Source organism: Gadus chalcogrammus, chromosome 9 (genome assembly GCF_026213295.1).
Source record: "Gadus chalcogrammus isolate NIFS_2021 chromosome 9, NIFS_Gcha_1.0, whole genome shotgun sequence".
Lineage (NCBI taxonomy): Eukaryota > Metazoa > Chordata > Actinopteri > Gadiformes > Gadidae > Gadus > Gadus chalcogrammus.
In genome coordinates, this window is record NC_079420.1 from 8,666,311 (window position 1) to 8,683,614 (window position 17,304).

General features: G+C 44.0%; 1 protein-coding gene across 4 annotated transcripts in view; it reads right to left on the bottom strand.

Moving 5' to 3' along the window:
• Positions 1 to 17,304, bottom strand: part of banp (BTG3 associated nuclear protein) — a 44,901-nt gene that overhangs the window by 25,726 nt on the left and 1,871 nt on the right. For 2 of the 4 annotated variants that reach the window (XR_008896579.1, XR_008896578.1), the window contains 9 exons: positions 16,818 to 16,889; positions 15,751 to 15,827; positions 14,829 to 14,996; positions 14,476 to 14,550; positions 13,711 to 13,820; positions 13,280 to 13,433; positions 12,511 to 12,926; positions 8,848 to 11,763; positions 8,042 to 8,149 (listed from right to left, as the gene is read on the bottom strand). Coding sequence is in view for 2 of the 4 variants with exons in the window: in XM_056599476.1 (XP_056455451.1) it covers positions 609 to 848; positions 3,507 to 3,682; positions 4,854 to 4,943; positions 5,787 to 5,992; positions 6,362 to 6,459; positions 6,804 to 6,876 (883 nt within the window). In the remaining 2 variants the exon portion in view is untranslated. Of the gene's footprint in view, positions 1 to 608; positions 849 to 3,506; positions 3,683 to 4,853; positions 4,944 to 5,786; positions 5,993 to 6,361; positions 6,460 to 6,803; positions 6,883 to 8,026; positions 8,150 to 8,847; positions 11,764 to 12,510; positions 12,927 to 13,279; positions 13,434 to 13,710; positions 13,821 to 14,475; positions 14,551 to 14,828; positions 14,997 to 15,750; positions 15,828 to 16,817; positions 16,890 to 17,304 lie in introns of those variants that run through there. The other 2 variants (XM_056599476.1, XM_056599474.1) reach the window with 2 other exon arrangements.

Below are 17,304 nucleotides of genomic sequence, written 5' to 3' on the forward strand. Positions count from 1 at the left end.
GCTTCAGCAGATTTCTGATGTGCTTTGATAGCGAAATGAAAGCAATTAGCGACTTCAAAATATGTTTTAACCTTTACAACCAGTCAAGCCATTAAGAACAGATTCATATTCATACAACGGGGGCCAGGCAAGGGGCAGAAGCTGCATGCGGGATAAGAGAAAAAGGGTCTGAAATATTCAATTAGCGGTCATACTTTGGCTAAAGGTAGAGAGAGGCTGCAGTACATGTACAATACGCATGTTCCTACGCATGCAAGTAGATGGGGATATGGATGGGTGGATGGGTGGAGGTAGAGTACGTACGGTAGTACTATGGATGGGTGGATGGGTGGAGGTAGAGTACGTACGGTAGTACTATGGATGGGTGGATGGGTGGAGGTAGAGTACGTACGGTAGTACTATGGATGGGTGGATGGGTGGAGGTAGAGTACGTACGGTAGTACTATGGATGGGTGGATGGGCTCGTGGGTGGGTGGATGGGTAATTGGGCGTATGGATGGGTGAATGGGCGTGTGGATTGACAGATGGCCATATGGCTGTGGACATGGGTGGAGGTATACGCAGAGAGGTACTATGGATGGGTGGCAGGGCGGAGAGAGGGGACTCACAGCGGATGCCGTAGATCATGAGAGGGTCCAGCTGCTTCTTGCCGTGCTTGCCCTGGCCGGACAGGTTGGACATGGCCTGGATCTCGCGGTGGAACAGGTAGTCCAGCAGGGTCAGGGCCATCTTCTCCGCCGTCCGGCAGTTGGTGGCGATGTGGAGCATGTCGGCGGCCGAGATGGGACACCTCACGCGCATCTCCAGGTTGTTCTCGTCGCCCAGCCAGGTGCCTGCTGGGAAGTCCTCTGAAGGAAGGAGCGGGAAGAACCAAGTGATGATTCAGTTGGGGTTATGGTTTGTTGCTCCCAGTAGTACGGGAGACTTTTAAGATTAGAGATCGAGTCGAAGGCTGTCCTCTGCAATCTGCAATCCTTACAGTACATGAATTACATAAATAATACATAAATGAAGATAACTAATAATCTTTTAAATTAACATTTTAACACACACATGTTCTTAGTCTATTTGACCAGACTACAAAGCATGGTTTGATCATTTAAACTATGGCACGCACGCTCATATGGTAGGAAAGAAAGACGCTGAGGCACAATGTAACTATTTTCAACAATATATTTAACAAGACTTGTTGAAGCCAAGAGGGATTCTTTGAGATGGTTTGGGGACTGGCGCACACATTGCATGACCTCCCGCTGCCAGTACCACACTCCACTTTTATCTCCCTCTGATTAAAACACAACTTTGAAATGATCGGTTTGTGTTTAAACAACGGCTCACATCTGCAGATACAATTAAACGTTGCGTTTCCCCTTTGAAGCTAACTCAAACTTTCTGGAAGACTGATTGAGAACAAGTCAAAGAAAAAGATCAACAGTAAAAACCCAATTGTCTTAACAAGGAATTACTCTGGGTTTAGGGCCGAGCCGTCGGGGTACGCATCCACACACAAACACACACACAACAACCACTGAGACATCAAAACAGCTCAGATTCCACCAGTATTAGTCAGTTGGATGTGCCTTCAATTAGACATAACGGTCACAAATGTCTAAACTCGTTATCGGTCAAACTTTGAGTTGGTGGGCTAAACTGAGGACATGATCAAGATCACAAGGAAAACATTGTGTGTCTTGATGATCTGTGTGAGTGCATACGTGCAGACGGGGTTATGCGAGTAAATGCGCGTGTTCCTGTGCGTGCATGCATAAGTACGTGCCGGTGTTCTTGTGAGTTCTTAGGTGTGAGCGTTCTTGTGCGTGGGTGCATGTGTGAGTGCGTGCGTGCATAAGTGTGTGTGTGCGTGTGTGTGTGTGAATGGATGTGTTCTGGTGCGTGCGTGCTTGAGAGCGTAAAGGCATGCTTGTGTTGTTGTGAGTGTGTAATTGTGTGTGTTCTTGTGTGTGCATGCGTGAGCACATTCCTGGGGGTGTGCGTTTGATACTGTGTGTCCATTCATAAGTGTGTGTGTTCTTGTGTGTGCATGCATGAGGGCAAAAGTGCATGCATTTGTTCTTGTGTGAGTGCATGTTTGTATTCCTGTGCGTGCCTACGTAAGCGCTTGCATGTGTCCTAGTGTTTGCATGCAGCAGTGTGTAAGTGTGTGCGTATGTTCTTGTGTGTGCCTGCGTGTGTTCTTGTGTGTGTTCTTGTGTGTGTTAGGGATGTAACGGTATGAAAATGTAACCTCACTGTTATTGTGCCCAAAATTATCCCGGTTTTCGGTATTATCGCAGTATTTTTAACTACCCAAAAATGCCCATACTTCAGAGTTAGTCGTCTTAGAAGGTAGGGATGTTCTACGATCGTCTAATAGTCAGAGTCACGTAGAATATCGGATAATGAATGTGACTATCGTTATTTATTACACGGCTCTTCTCAATGCTGTTGATCGCTCCGTTCCCAATCTCCGGTGGTGAATAATTTTTTGATTATTAATTTTTTTATCATTCACCGTTAAGTCATTAGCGGTCATTATATGCTAAGCATATAATGACCGCTGTCAAGGAAAGTAGATTTTTTTTTTTTTTCCATCATATCACTCCGCAAGTACTCCGGTAACTTATCAACCCCAGCGTCCTCAGTTGCTAAGCGACGTCAACGTCTTTGGCGGACTATTTCTCTGCTGATCAACACTACGAATGCTGGTAACAAATAAATTATAAAAAGACACACCGCGTGAAGTTATTTTTTTGACGTGTCTAGTTCACCATCATGCAGGCTGTGTTCAGTAAAATAAATAAATAAATAGCGATATGTTTTCGGCGCATGTAGGCCTATCTGCCAATAAAAAATAATTTTGATGTTGAATGTTGATGGCGCAGTCATAAAAGCCTCTCCCTGTGTCAATGTGTGTGCGTGCATCCGAGGTGCGTGTGTGCGTGCGTGGGGGCTACTTGATTGACTGATTTTCGAATACTTCTCAGCGAATATTGAATAGTATTTTTGCCAGAAATGCACATCCCTATTGGAAGGCTGATGGATTTCTTGAGCCCTGTCGTCTCCTACTTCCACCATGATTCCCACTTCAAGAAACTTAAAAACGTAATGTTGTAGGCTACAGTGCGCCTGCGTGGCAACTTCAGGAGACTCGGGATGAAGCGCTGGGAAGGATTTAAGCACACGGTTTCCACACCGCGGGTTATCGGGTTATCCACCGAGATAATAATTTTATTTGAAATGAAAACGGTAATTGTTATTGACAACATTTTTATCAGGGTTTACCGTAACACCGGACACCGTTACATCCCTTGTGTGTGTGTTCTTGTGGCTGTGTTCGTGTGTGTGCTCTTGTGCGTGCGTGCATTCTTCTGTGTGTGCATGCATGTGTTCTTGTGCAAGTGCGTGCGCGTGTGTTCCTGTCGTCCATGTGTTCTCGTGTGCGTGTGCTTGGTTGGTCGTGTTCTTGTGTGCGTGTGCGCGTGTCCCTTTGCGTGCATGTGACATACCCTCCGAGTTGAGCGTGATCAGCGTGACCGTCTGTCCGTTCTGCGTGTTGGACGTGTTGCCGCTGTTGGAGACCGAGTCGCTGGCCTCCGAGCCGCTGTCCTGGTCCTCCTGGCTCTCCTCGGGGCCGGGGACCTTCACCAGGATGGTGTTCTGGCGCCGGCCGCTGCCCACCGTGCTGGGGACACACAGGAGGCCCAAACTCAGCTTGTGGCTCCTCACCACTTGGACACTCGTGGTACCGTGTGGACATGACCCACTGGGTGAAAGGATGCCTGCTGTTGGGTTTGGTTTCATGTGTATTATGTTTTTTTTTGTGGTGTATTGTAATGCTGTTTTGTGTTTTAAACCACTGAATTGGGCCGCAGATGAATTTCCACCTGATGGACAATAATACTAGTCTGACTTCGCCAGATCCTTTTGCAAATGTGTGTTATTCTGGACCCTGTTGGTTAATTTTTTAATTTTCATTGGGTTGTTAACAGCGGCTGCAGTTTAACGGCCCCCTGGATGCATTTGGATATTCCTACAGCCAATCAGAGCACATCTTGGTTGTTTATGAAATGCACCAAACGGCCCTCCAATTGGGCGATCTTCTGTACAGACATCCAATCAAACCCACCCCATTTTGGCTGTGATTGGCCCAACCAAGGCCATTTGCTGGAAATGTGTCCGAAACGGGATGTTGGCCAGACACATAAGTTGGAGCACATAAAACATGAGCTCACAGATTTGTCTCCGTCCCATGCTACAATAAAACTCTAATTTAATCCGGATCAGGGGGTAGAGGAAAGTCACAGTGGGTAAGGGTAAGCCACTCTGCCAATGAGCGTTTGCTGCCTTGTGAGTGGATGTTGTTTTAGGCGGCAAAAGAGTTTAGAAAGGAACTACCTAAGGTATATAAAACCAGGGCATGGCTGAGAATGAAAAATCTATTCTTGGTCGCCGAAATAGCCAAAATGGCTACCATTATGCCACCGTTGGGTATGCAAATTGATCATGACCCTGTAGGAATTAACACAGAGCTCAATTCATTACACACGGATGGGTTCAGCAGTAAAGGTACAGCGTGACAGCAGTGCTACCCAGTGGAATAAATGTAAACTGTAAAGAGCCTGTTCGTATTTAAGTTGTCACATCTCAAGGACAATTGCACATTCCTATTTGTTAAAGTATTTTTCCCATATGGTTTTAATAAGATAGGAATGTTGGACTGTTGTTGTTGATGTATGACTTTGATAAAAGACATTAACAGAGGAGAGACTCAGTGAATGACTCGATAAAAGACACGAACTGGAAGAGACTCAATGTATGACTCGATAACAGACACGGACAGGGGTGAAACTCACTTGCTGAGCAGGTTCTCCAGAGGACTGTCTTCCGGGATGGAGCTCTTGGGCCGGTCACTGCTCACGATCACGTTCGTTTGTGGAACAACACTTTGGGGAAAAAGATAGGAGACGTATGAGAGATTGCACAGGTCATTTGTTATTAAAGCACTCAGCCATGACACAAAAAACGAGGAAGATAAACAATCGAGAAACAACAAGCACCCGCTGTTCAAAATGTTTTAAAATCAATGCTTACGGATTGGTCTCAAATGTTCAATTATGGGAAAAATAATAACCAGACCCCTGTGTTATGCTAATTAGAAACAATCAAGCCGGATTGTACGGATCCAATCATTAAGTAACAGAAGAAAAATGCTGTGGCTGCTGTGGTCCTTTAAAGGCAGTTAACCCAAAATAGCATCGTGAACTTGGAGCCACTGAGTTCCTAGGAGCAGTTATATAGGCTGTTAACCTAACACAGCAGCATGTCATTCAAGTCAGTGTCAACGGCAAAAAATAAAGAAATCGTAGTTAGAAATTAATAAATAAAAAAAGGGATGCGTGTTGCTGATTCTTGCATTCATGTCGGATCTTGTGCGAAAGGGTATTTAATTTCTACTCCCCAAATTATTCTAGTGTCAAGGGATACAAAAAACTCTAAATCCACTAAGATTTCGGTAACAAGCATGACCAATGACCCCTATTTTGCTAGTTTTGCGTTCATTAGTTTTTCGCATCATTAACAGGCTTATCCCAACTATGCCGACATTCACTGTATCCACATTTTGTTAAGTTTCCTGCCCTGCGCATGACCACACTGTGGTCTCAGAAATCTGAAGTTGGTTCCCGGGCGCTACAACGTGTCCAGTAGCCCACCGCTCCTCACAGGTGGTGATCCGTCTAATGCTGGGACTGAGGTTCCCCACAAGGAGAGAACACAACGATGCTCACCATCGCACTTTGTTCCAGGTCTGGGTGGCACCCTGCGGGGAGCCTGCCACCATGGGCACCTGGATGGGACTCTGGCTCTTAGCACTGGGCACCAGGCTGTCGAGCTTCCGTCCGAAGGCTTTACACGAGGCCTCCACGGCCTGCAGCTTGGACTCGATGCCCTCGAGACGCTGGCATATTGTGGACTGGAGGGAACTCAACAGGCTCTGGGGAACAAACCAAATGTAGAGCCGCAACGTTTAGCTGCTTGACAGACAAGTAATCAAACCTAAATCGAATGATGGATTAGTCGTCGAGGTCGTTCATCATGTACAAATACCAAACAATTGCCACTTAATGCTTCAGACATTCAAATATTTGGGCCATGGATCATTATTAAATGTTAACTTTCTTGGCTGCTTGTCAGGAAAAACGAAGCAGATCAAAACACCACTGTGCGCTGGTCATTTGGAATAATTCTTTATGAAATGTTAATAAATTATAAATGTTTGTAAATTATAGATTATTGATAATTCAACACAAACACTATGAAAAGCTGAAGGGCGTGTTCCACTGTGTGAGACAAGGTATCCTACCCTTATCGAGGATATATCCTGGCTGTTGTTTTCTGTGCTCAATTTTCTCCTTTTCCGTTGGGACCTTTCTCCATCGTCTTCATGATTTTCCAGCATTTCTAACCAAAATCAAATGCAAAGAAATTTTACTGCATTAGGAAATACTTCACTTGGGGGGAGGATTGATTCTCAAACTAACTCATTATGGCAAAAGCAATATAAAACTATATTTGAGTCCACATAATACGTACAAACGATATGCCAATTAATTTAAAATAAGTCCTATCTTCAAACGGTCAGCGATTACAAATAATAGTCCACAGTAAAATTTAAAGTGTCATATTGGCATCATAATATGACATTATTATATATAAACGTTAAGTCAATATTGTGAGTAAGGAAATTGATAAACAAGACGACATATGAGCGAGCCCTAGCTATCAGTTTAGGATACAGCGCTTACCGTTCTGGTCGCCTTGAGCGAAGTCCTCCACTGTAATTTGTACGATTTCATCCAAGTCTCCCTCTGACATCATTCACAGCTATGAGGACAGAAAACAATTGAGACAGCAAAACTACAATCAACGCAGAATGTCGGCAAAGTTGTTTTGGGAGAGTTGGACGAAACATGTGATATTCGAAAAATCAAGATCCCATTTGGTTCCTGTTTAGGAGTAATACAAGATAATGAATTACATTTTATTTCTGAATATATGTTAGTGAATTAGTGAAGTAAATGCATTCAACTTTTGTTCACCACAATGTTTCATAGTGTTCAAATAATAATATTTGATAGCCTGCTTGAGCTGCTCCCCCCGCGACCCGACCCCGGATAAGCGGATGAGGATGAGGATGAGGAATATTGTGATTTAGGTGGCTGGCTGCAGAGTTTATGTTCTGGGCTGTATTAATTGGTTTGACTGTTGGTTGGTGTATATGCACAATAGGCATACTTCCCACCACATGGGGCAGTAGACAGCCTGTTGGGGTAGTTGTAATAGGTCTACGGTTAAAGGTAAAATAAGGTCATGATGTGGAGATCCAAAACTGTAACGTGGTTCGTCAAGTCAGAAACCCTATGTATCTCCACCCATGTGAATACATACTGATGTTTATATGCACCTCTAAACTAATATATACTTCTGATCACCATTCAGGTTTAAGAGAGATCTGTATCCTATATTAATCCATGGCAGTTTCAGAAGTGTGTGTGTCGAAACCCACTCAGTTAAAGTATCAGAAGCTAAACCTGAAACCATCATGCAGCAACACAGCCTAGCTAGCTGCTAGCCTCTAGCTTAGCCATGCTAACCACCTAGCTAGCTCTTGAGGTATTATGGGGACTTTTTTAAAAGGAGGGGACATGGCAAAATAATTGGCACATTGTTAACGATCGATAGAAACACCGGAACACATGTGTTGAAATAAAAACAGTAGACTAGGGTGGAAGTTGGAGGTGTATGGACCCCCGTACGGGCCCGCCAACATGTGATTTGTGATCGGATTCTCGTCGGCTAAAAAAGGGCTTTGGCATCATGGTCAGCCCGCTAGGCCTCGTCTCCTTCAAGTGCAGCAAATAGCACAGTATTGGAAAAAACATAAGGCTAAAATATGCTTTCCATCCAGCCCGTGTGTCGGCGTTACCACTGCGCCGGGCGTGTACCGTGATAGATTCGGGTATATTACCGTGTGAATGACGAATTCTCGTGTTGTTTGTAGAGATTCCGATAACGGCGTCGTTCCTCGCGAGAGATGTGGGGCTCGTCCGTCGTCTGCTGGAGTTCCCGAGAGCTACCATAGCGACCTAGGCTGGGATAAGATCCCGCGTTGTAGCGTTATGCTGGTATGGCGCCACTCAATTTCCGGTCTCTTACTTCGTATTACTGGTTATGTAAGCCAGTTTAACTGTCGCCGGAGCAAAACGAATAAGAACGTCGTGAAGAAGTAGATCAACAAAACGGAGGATAATTATTGATTTTATTAAACGAAGAAGGCGACAAAAAGATTTCCGAAACATTTACCGGAAATAGACAACCCTCTTTCGGAAGTTCCTCCCCTTCTCTAGCCGCTAGACACATTCAATGCGGCGTCAATGAATTGTAACAGAAAGTCCCGCCTCTCTCTCCTCTCGCCAATAACGCTCATTCGTAGCATCCCGATAAGGACGCCTTTGAGCCTGGTAATAGCGGCACAGCCACATTCACTGCTAACAGCGGTAGGTGGAACACTTAAGTGCCGTCCAGAGCTATGCAGAAGATATGAAACATAGGCCTATATTTAAATGTTATTAGGATATTCTACATTGTTAAAACACATCGCCATTTTGTTGATCAAACCGGGCAGTGTGTATAAAACACAGGTCTTTACCATGAAGCTTGTAGGCCTACGCAGATGGTAATGTTATCTGCCAATGACCTGTCATATAGTAGCCTATATTAATGAGTCCACGTGAGCAGCTAAAATAGATAAATATGACATTTGACAAATTATATTCAAAACGTTCCTACCGTGAATGCATGCACTCTTGGCATATTGTGGTCCCGGTGGGGCTCGAACTGATCACCCAGACAGCTATGCTCGGGCTACACTAGTCTATCTGATTAATAGTAATTTAACTATATTTCACGTGGTTAACTTACGAGGAAATAAATAAATACTTTAAAATTGCGTGAAGCTCTCTTAATGATATGATCACTGACTTAGGGGTAGGCTGTCGCTGTCAGCACTTGTTGCGTTAACAACGACGCTGAAGTTGGCATCCGATTCGCAGCATCCAATTCGGCTTGAAAACCACTTAGAATCTTCAAATCGGTCCTGATTGAAAACCACTACACCTAGACTCTTCAAATCTGGACTACATTATCACAGTGAGGCTATACATTATGTAAAACATAGTTTCAGATTTGTGAAACCTTTACCCTATTTGTGAAAATGCAATACAGGCTTATTTGAATGCTTTTTAGGGGTCCAGACTGCATTGCATTTTCACAAATAGGTTAAAGGTTTCACAAATCTGAAACTATGTTTTACATAATGTATAGCCTCACTGTGATAATTTAGTCCAGATTTGAAGAGTCTAGGTGTAGTGGTTTTTAATCAGGATCAGTTCTAATGCGGTCTGGACCCCTAAAAAGCATTAAAATGTGCCTTTATTGCATTTTCACAAATAGGGTAAAGGTTTCACAAATCTGAAACTATCTTTTACATAATGTATAGCCTCACTGTGATAATTTAGTCTAGATTTGAAGAGTCTAGGTGTAGTGGTTTTCAATCAGGACCCGTTCTAATGCAGTCTGGACCCCTAAAAAGCATTAAAATTAGTCTGTATTGCATTTTCACAAATAGAAAAAAGGTTTCACAAATCTGTAACTATGTTTATTATAATGTATAGCCTCACTGTGATCATTTAGTCCAGATTTGAAGAGTCTAGGTGTAGTGGTTTTCAATCAGGAACGATTTAAAGTGGACCAGCTGCTGAATCGGATGCTGCGAATCGGATGCCAACTTCAGCGTCGTGCATTAACAATTATTTGACTGCCTATAATTGAAGGAAGGATGAATCAAGCCAGAATTTTTACCTGTAAGTTTATTAGAGAACATACAGCTGTGACAAAAGATGTTCTTCTTGTAGTTGTTATCTTAGTTACCTCAGAAGAGGGTCTCTACGCTGAAACGCTCCCTGAAATCAGATGGTAGCAGTGCAGTGGGTCAAAACTTCCAAGTGTTCCCAAGTAGGCCTTTCCATGAAACCACGCATGTGTTTGAAGGCAAATCATTCAAGGGTTAAAGATCGAAGGCTAATGAATGAAAGGGAAACGTACAAAGATAGCCAGAAATTGAGTAAATGCGACTCTAAACTAAAACGACCATCCCTTATATTAGACATTGCAAGTATTTCATGAATGTTTCACAGTTTCTCTATCAAGGTCTTTTATAAAGGTGTTTCCTAGTGGTTTTAGATCAGTATACCGCCCAGAAAAGTGCACTTGGAGCAGAGAGCTTATAGAGGCCATGATAAGACATACAGACACTTTGAACTTTGAAATATGCCTTGTGTTTTGGGATCAGTCACCACTAGGGATTGGTCACCATTTACAAATTAAACAAAAAACAAATAACTATTTGCCGGTATGAAGCCAGCCAAATCTATTTCAAAAGACAATATATTTAGTCAGTAAAATGTCCAAAGTTCACATTGCAGAATAAGATAAGATAGCAAAAACTACTTTTTCAATGGTGGATTATATAAAATTAATCACATTTTATAATGCACACTTTATTACTCTATGGGTTATTAAAATAGTTATCATCAATTGGTTATGGACTTAGTGTCATGTATTAAACACCTGAGATGCATTATTTTGTTTTCTTTATATATCGTGATTAGCTCTATTTAATCAATAAGTGATAAACTGTGGAACGAATCTAAGAACAAAGCAGTAAGCCTCACCATTGTCCTAAAATCCCCTCATAATATTGCAGTCATGGTTGTGAGGATATTGTAACTAGATTCAAAACAAATGTCTGCATGCGATTAACTAGGGCCATTAGATAGAACACAGACCAGAATACATTGGATGCCTCTTCCTTTTAAATATCGTGCAGAGTACATCGTGTACGTTTCATAACAAGAGGCACATACTGTTGGTTCCGCTATCATTATCTTCCGAGTCTTATGCTGGGAATAAATAAATAAAATAAATAAATAAATACAAAACTATTGAGAAGCTATTGTGTGCAACGTGTCCTGTGGCTATGCCGGGGCCGAGACATTAAAGACAACATGTTGTCAGTCACACCCCTCTTCATTAAAGACAACATGTTGTCAGTCACACCCCTCCTATGTCCTCACATTATTCACCCGTGATTGTGATCCAGCCCCAGCTAGTTCAAGCTTTCTTCCCTTGAAAACACGCCACAAAATAAACGTGGTGTCATGTTGCCTCGGATGTCATGTCTAGATGGTGAGTATTCAAAGTACATGTTGTGAAAGAGCGAAGTTGTATCAGTGGACACTAACTATCTGGAGACCGTAAAACCACTGTTTTAGATAGCATCAGCGAGATAATAGTTAATAGTGGTCGGGGTTGGAAGTGGCGCGCGGTTTATCGAGGAGGGAGCAGGGGGAGAGAGAGCGAGCTACGTACGCGGAGGCATTAGTGCACTGCTAATTTAGGTGGCTCTAGCGTCGCTGCTCCTATCAGGACGTCCACGACTGCATGTTACGTAGCATGGCTTCAAAGCACTCCATGTCGGGGGAGTGGGCGTGGCCTAGCCGGTCTGTCAGTCGGCTGTACATGCTGAAGGACTTCAGCTCCAGCCAGATGAAGCCGAAGCGATCTTTGTCGAAGAGCACGAAGAGCCCGGGGGTTCGCTCGGGGCTGGTGAAGCCGTGGCCGGCGATCTGCCCCGTCCCGTAGAAGCTGAAAGCAAAAAAGGTAGAGAGGGGAGTCATTGAACGCACTCGTTTTTATGCTTAGCTTGGGTTGGGTTTGAGTGGGGTTTAACAAGTGAGGATCAAACATGTCACCGTACGATTACATCGCCGCAACGTGCACTGGCTACCGCTGGCTGCGCGAACACAATTCAAGGCACTGGTAGGTGCCTACCCTGTTGTAAACCGCCCAGACCCATCCTTCATACAGTGTAATGGTCAAACCACACACCCCAACCTGCCCACCAGGCTCTTTGAGGGCCAAACTGCCTGCTACCCTTGGAGGGACCCAAGCTGCCACTCAATCAACAAACAACAAAAATATTGCTTGTTTGCTGTCCCGCCTCCACAATGATGAAACAAGCTCCCCAACTCAGGACAGCTGAAACCAAATCTTCCGCCGCTGACTGAAAACTCATCCGTTCAGACAATAATAAATAATAACAAAAATAAAATAATAATAAAAAGTAAAAAAGAATACTAAAATGAAATACAAACATCTATCTTCATCTCTTCTTTCTATAATGTAGCCCCTAAAGCACTTTGCCTAATTGATGCAGTTGATGTACTGTTGCATGCCACTTGCCCTCCTTAGGTTGTATCTTTATTGTTTGAAAGCGCTTTTGACAAAAACCTCAGCTAAATAAATGTAACGTAACTCGATGAATATAACCACTGCTCGAAAACACATTTCTGTTTAATTTCTGTGAACATTGCAACTCCAGCTGGGACTCACCACTTCTTGCAGGTGCGAGGGTAGACCTCGTTGCGGGCCATGACCCCCAGGGGCAGGATGAAGGGCTGGGACTCTGGGGGGCTTGGAGCGCTGCTCCCCCTGCTGGCCCCAGACGCCTCAGCCCCGCCACTGGCTCCGCTGCTGCTCTCCCCCGCGGCCCCCCCCTCAGGGACCCCCTCAGGGGGGCCTCCGCTGGCGACCCCGACGGCCCCGTTTCCCCCGGTGACCCCCAGGGGGCCCTCTCCCGCAGGGCAGGCTGCAGGGGCAGGCCCCTCCCTCTGGACCTCGGCGTGCACTCCTAGGACCAGGCGGGACAGCTCCTCTATGCTGCGCTGGCGCTCCAGATCTGGGAGGACCACGGGACGACTCAGGTCCACCTCCAGGGTCAGCTGGCCGGCGGGGACGTTGGGGTCTCCCTGTGTGCGCAGGGTGGGACGGAGTCAACGTCCCGATCACATGGTGGAATACGCCCGGAGATGCACGCCATGTAGACCCAATAGTTTTAGTTTAATTAATCAGAGGAATTCATCTCTATAGAATTTCTAATGTTTTGCAGCGATAGGCGTTTATTAATTGAAATAATAAACTTAAAATTTCCTCACAACCAGACAGGAAATTCTGGATAATGGCACTGAGAATGGGTGAGCGTGTTATCATTATCATCTGTGTCTCCAATCTCTTTGTGACTCACACACACACTTGGCTGACATTCCCTGCCCTGAGCAGACGTGTGATGTGTTGCTGCAGAAGAGGAACAACCAGAACTCACCGTGAGCTTGGTGGCTCGGGCGCTCGCCCCGTGGAAGCTCAGCATTACAATCTCCAGGCCGTGGCTGCCGTAGGTGCCCTTGAACAGCCCAGGTCTCAGGAGATCCGTGGGCAGCAGAGGAGGAAGGTAGATCCGCCGGTAGGTCAGGCAGTTGCTACCGAAACAAGGCATTGGGGATCATTCACTTGAAGGAGGCCAGGGTAAGACAACAATATTAATCCCCGCGAGGGTAACTCAGGTGTCAGCGATCAGCAGCAGAAAACAGCACAAATCAAAGGCAAGATAAAAACAAACAATACATTCACTATAATATGTAAATGCATGATAGGATGGTGCTTTATTTATTGCAGACGGGAAATGTTGGTGTCTTTGAATTTGGAACAGCTTTAAGAAATGGCACACACACAAACATTGAAGTAAAAACAACCTACTCATATTGGCTGGTATAAATGAACTTCATGAGGATGAGCTCCTGTGTGTGTTCATGGAAGATGTCTTCCAGCGTCCGTCCCCATTCTTCCTCCAACCAAGTCCTGAACTCCTGCAAACACACACACACACACACACGCACGTAATGGATCAGAAGTGCAATAACACACATGAGCAAACTAACAAATCAACCTTTTTAAACACATGACAAGAACAAAGTGTGTGGGATAGTTTGACCACTCAAGGGTAACAAGTTACAGCCAATAAAGTAAATGGATTTCCCTTTAGGACGCCTTGTACACCCTCTCTGCCAACAGAGATCCTGTATATTCGTCTCTTCCTTGAAGATCAATGTTAGTCAGGCCTCGGTTTGTTAGCCAAGTAAGCTTAAGCACAAGAAACCCTGCTACATAAAAATACACACAAGAGCCAATGAGCCATTTAGCACTATAGTATATATATTACCAACTAAAAACATGACAGAAGTGTTGCAGGAACCACTGGGCCTTTCAAACACTGAACATTAGACACAGAGGAAAGGCAAAGTGGAACATTATTTGCAGTCATTGAGGTTTCTTTATCGAAAGCCATCCATGTAAAGTCTGGGTCACCACTTTCCCATCCAAACCCATTTGCAGCAGATTTAGGTGGCCGAGGAGAGTAAAATGTGCCAGGGTGCTCCCGAACCAAGCACCTCCAGTTGGGGCTTCAGTGGGATACAAAACGGCTATTATTGGTGCAGAGGAGGACAGAAATGGCAGCCTTACCTCCTGTCGGCCTCCGGGCATGCGATGGTGGTCTGTCTGGTTACATTTGGTGGAAAACTCATCCTTCTTAACAGTCTGAAAAATAAAGAGATATGTCAGATTGATCAGGGTGGAGGGTTTTGGGATATTTAGGGACTTTTTTGAACAAGGCTTTATTCCAGCAAAGAAAATAACTTTGAGCCACTTTTGTTTTTAAAGGACTATAACTCATTTTAAACTGGATATCCAAGTACTTTCCAACACTATAAAAATCCAAATTTCCGAGTGATTTTCAGACCTTGACACCTATGTTTTTGTGAGTTTGCTCTACAGGCTTCCCCAGGATTGGGCCAGAGCTCTGCAGAGGGACTTGCCTGTATATCTCCCTTGTGAGGGCCCTTGTGTCCGTACATGCACTCCACAGAAGCCTTCCTGTCCTCCGACATGGTGATGCGGAACAGAGGCCTCCTTCTCATGGGATCCTCCACGCGCGGGTCATGAGGCGGCAGGTACATCCAGCCGACCACAAACAGCCCCTCCACCTGGAAACACCGTGTCATGTCAATCCCTGGTAGTGTGTCTGTATTCGCTACAAGTCACTTTGGATAAAGGCCTCAGCTTAATGAGTAAATATATATCCATACATAAACATGATGTAGTTAGCCGTAAAAATATATTTGCCCACTTCCTTAAATGGAATCTTCAACTGGACATGTTCATACAGTAGTAGTATGCGTCAAGTTTGACTAAATCTGAACAAATCTGGTCTATCGTTGTGTTTCATGTTACGATACAATAACCAAGACAAGCACTAGTAGAGGTTTCAAGAGAGCATGGCTATCGGAAGTGTTAGGAAGACTTCAAAGGGCATCCATTAGAAGCTATGAATGGAGAGATAAAAAGGAGGGCAGAGGGCATAGCCAGTTGTAGATTTACCATACAACAAAGTTGAATTAGAGGGCAAGAGAGAGTGAGGTACATATCTAGGGTCAAACTAGAGGAGGACCCGTATAGTCATAAGTTTGTCATATTCCAAACATACACTGGACAGAGAGGATTGACAATCTAAGCTGGTAAAATCCTAAACAAATCAGTTTTTTAAAAAAAATCGGACTTGGGCTTTACCAATTCTGCCGCCAAAAAAACTCATTCCCCAAGAAGCAATATCATATTAACCATTATAAGACACATTCAGACAGTCCAATCAGAAATATGTGTGCCAAGAATGTTAGTCCAATCTCTTTGGCAAAATACAGTGTCCTATGAGCACGGTGTAGCGGTGTGTGAGTCACTCACCACCACATTGAGAAGCCCTCCATATGGGCCAATATCAGGCTGCCAGAGACCCAGGACACTTTTGTATGGGTGAAGCACTAAAAGACAAAATTTCAGTATGAGATTTATGACAAACACCATTTATGACAAACACCATTTAGATAATACGGGTTTAGTTAAGTGCAGTGTTAAGCTATAGCGTAAACAACGTATGGACCCTTAGTTGAGAATATTAGTATAGTATTATTAGCACAGAGCCCTTTGTCATGGTTGCAGGCTCAAAATGGCTTCACATGCCTCAAATTAACCCCAACCACATGCCCTCACATGGGAAATAAACTACCCAAAAGGCACATAGACAGCATGCTAACCATTAGCTATCTCATTGTCCTATCCTCTCCTATGAAAGCCATCCACGGTAAAGAATCGCTACACACAGAAATAGCAACACTGCAGAAGAAAGGGCATCATTAGCCACAAAGAGAGTTGATCGTGCCTTTGTTTCAGATCTTCGAAACCATGTTAGTCAACCCACAATGAACCGTAATAAAAGGTATGGACCACACATGCCACGTTACATACAGTGTATGAAAGCCTACACATCCCTATAGTCCATGTGCTAGTAGTAATCAGGGAGGACGCCATGTAGTGTCCAGACTTCACTCGAGGGACCACCTAGACATTTGTGCCACAAAAGTAGGTTGAGGGCCGAGAGTTGACTGCATACCATTTTTTTATTGATGCATTGAAGCGGAATTGATGGAAAAAATGTCATGTACTTTTATGACACGTTCATTATGTATTCTTAAGTATTCTTTTTAGAATCAAAGACATCAGAGACATTTTCTGAATTATATTTTATCTAATCTCGGCAACAGAAGATAAGTTGGGAGATGTGTGTGTGTGTGTGTGTGTGTGTGTGTGTGTGTGTGTGTGTGTGTGTGTGTGTGTGTGTGTGTGTGTGTGTGTGTGTGTGTGTGTGTGTGTGTGTGTGTGAGAGAGAGATAAAAAGGCTTACTCATTATTTAGGGGTTGATTTAAACTAATGCATCAGTGACAGTGGTGGAGAAGTTAAAATCTAGGCTTACATTTTACATAGAAGTCACGGCTTGACACACCGCCAACCTCCATCTTACGTAGGTCCTCGTTCACGCCAAATTCTACAGAGCAAAACAACAACCGATAGCATGTCATTCAAAAAGTGAGGCTACCAAGAAATGTTTTAGCATATTACAACGTTGTCTACACCTGCAGCATAAAAAAACTATGGTATCTGGGTTAGAGTAGGTTGGGACAATATACAGTTTCATCAGTAAAATGTACTGTTCAAAAAACAAATGCATGGCTGGATTTGCATCAATAATGCCAGGGTTTTCACGGTTAGGTTAGGTGTGATCAGTCAACAAGAGAGACAGGTGCACATCCTATGCAGGTACATATGGCAACAAAGGAATGTGTTTGATGTCGTTTGATTGCATACATGCATCTAAATACATAGATACATATACATTACGATTCATACACATGTCAATAACAAGTGGTCACTGACAGCAGTAACACTAATCCTAGATTTAC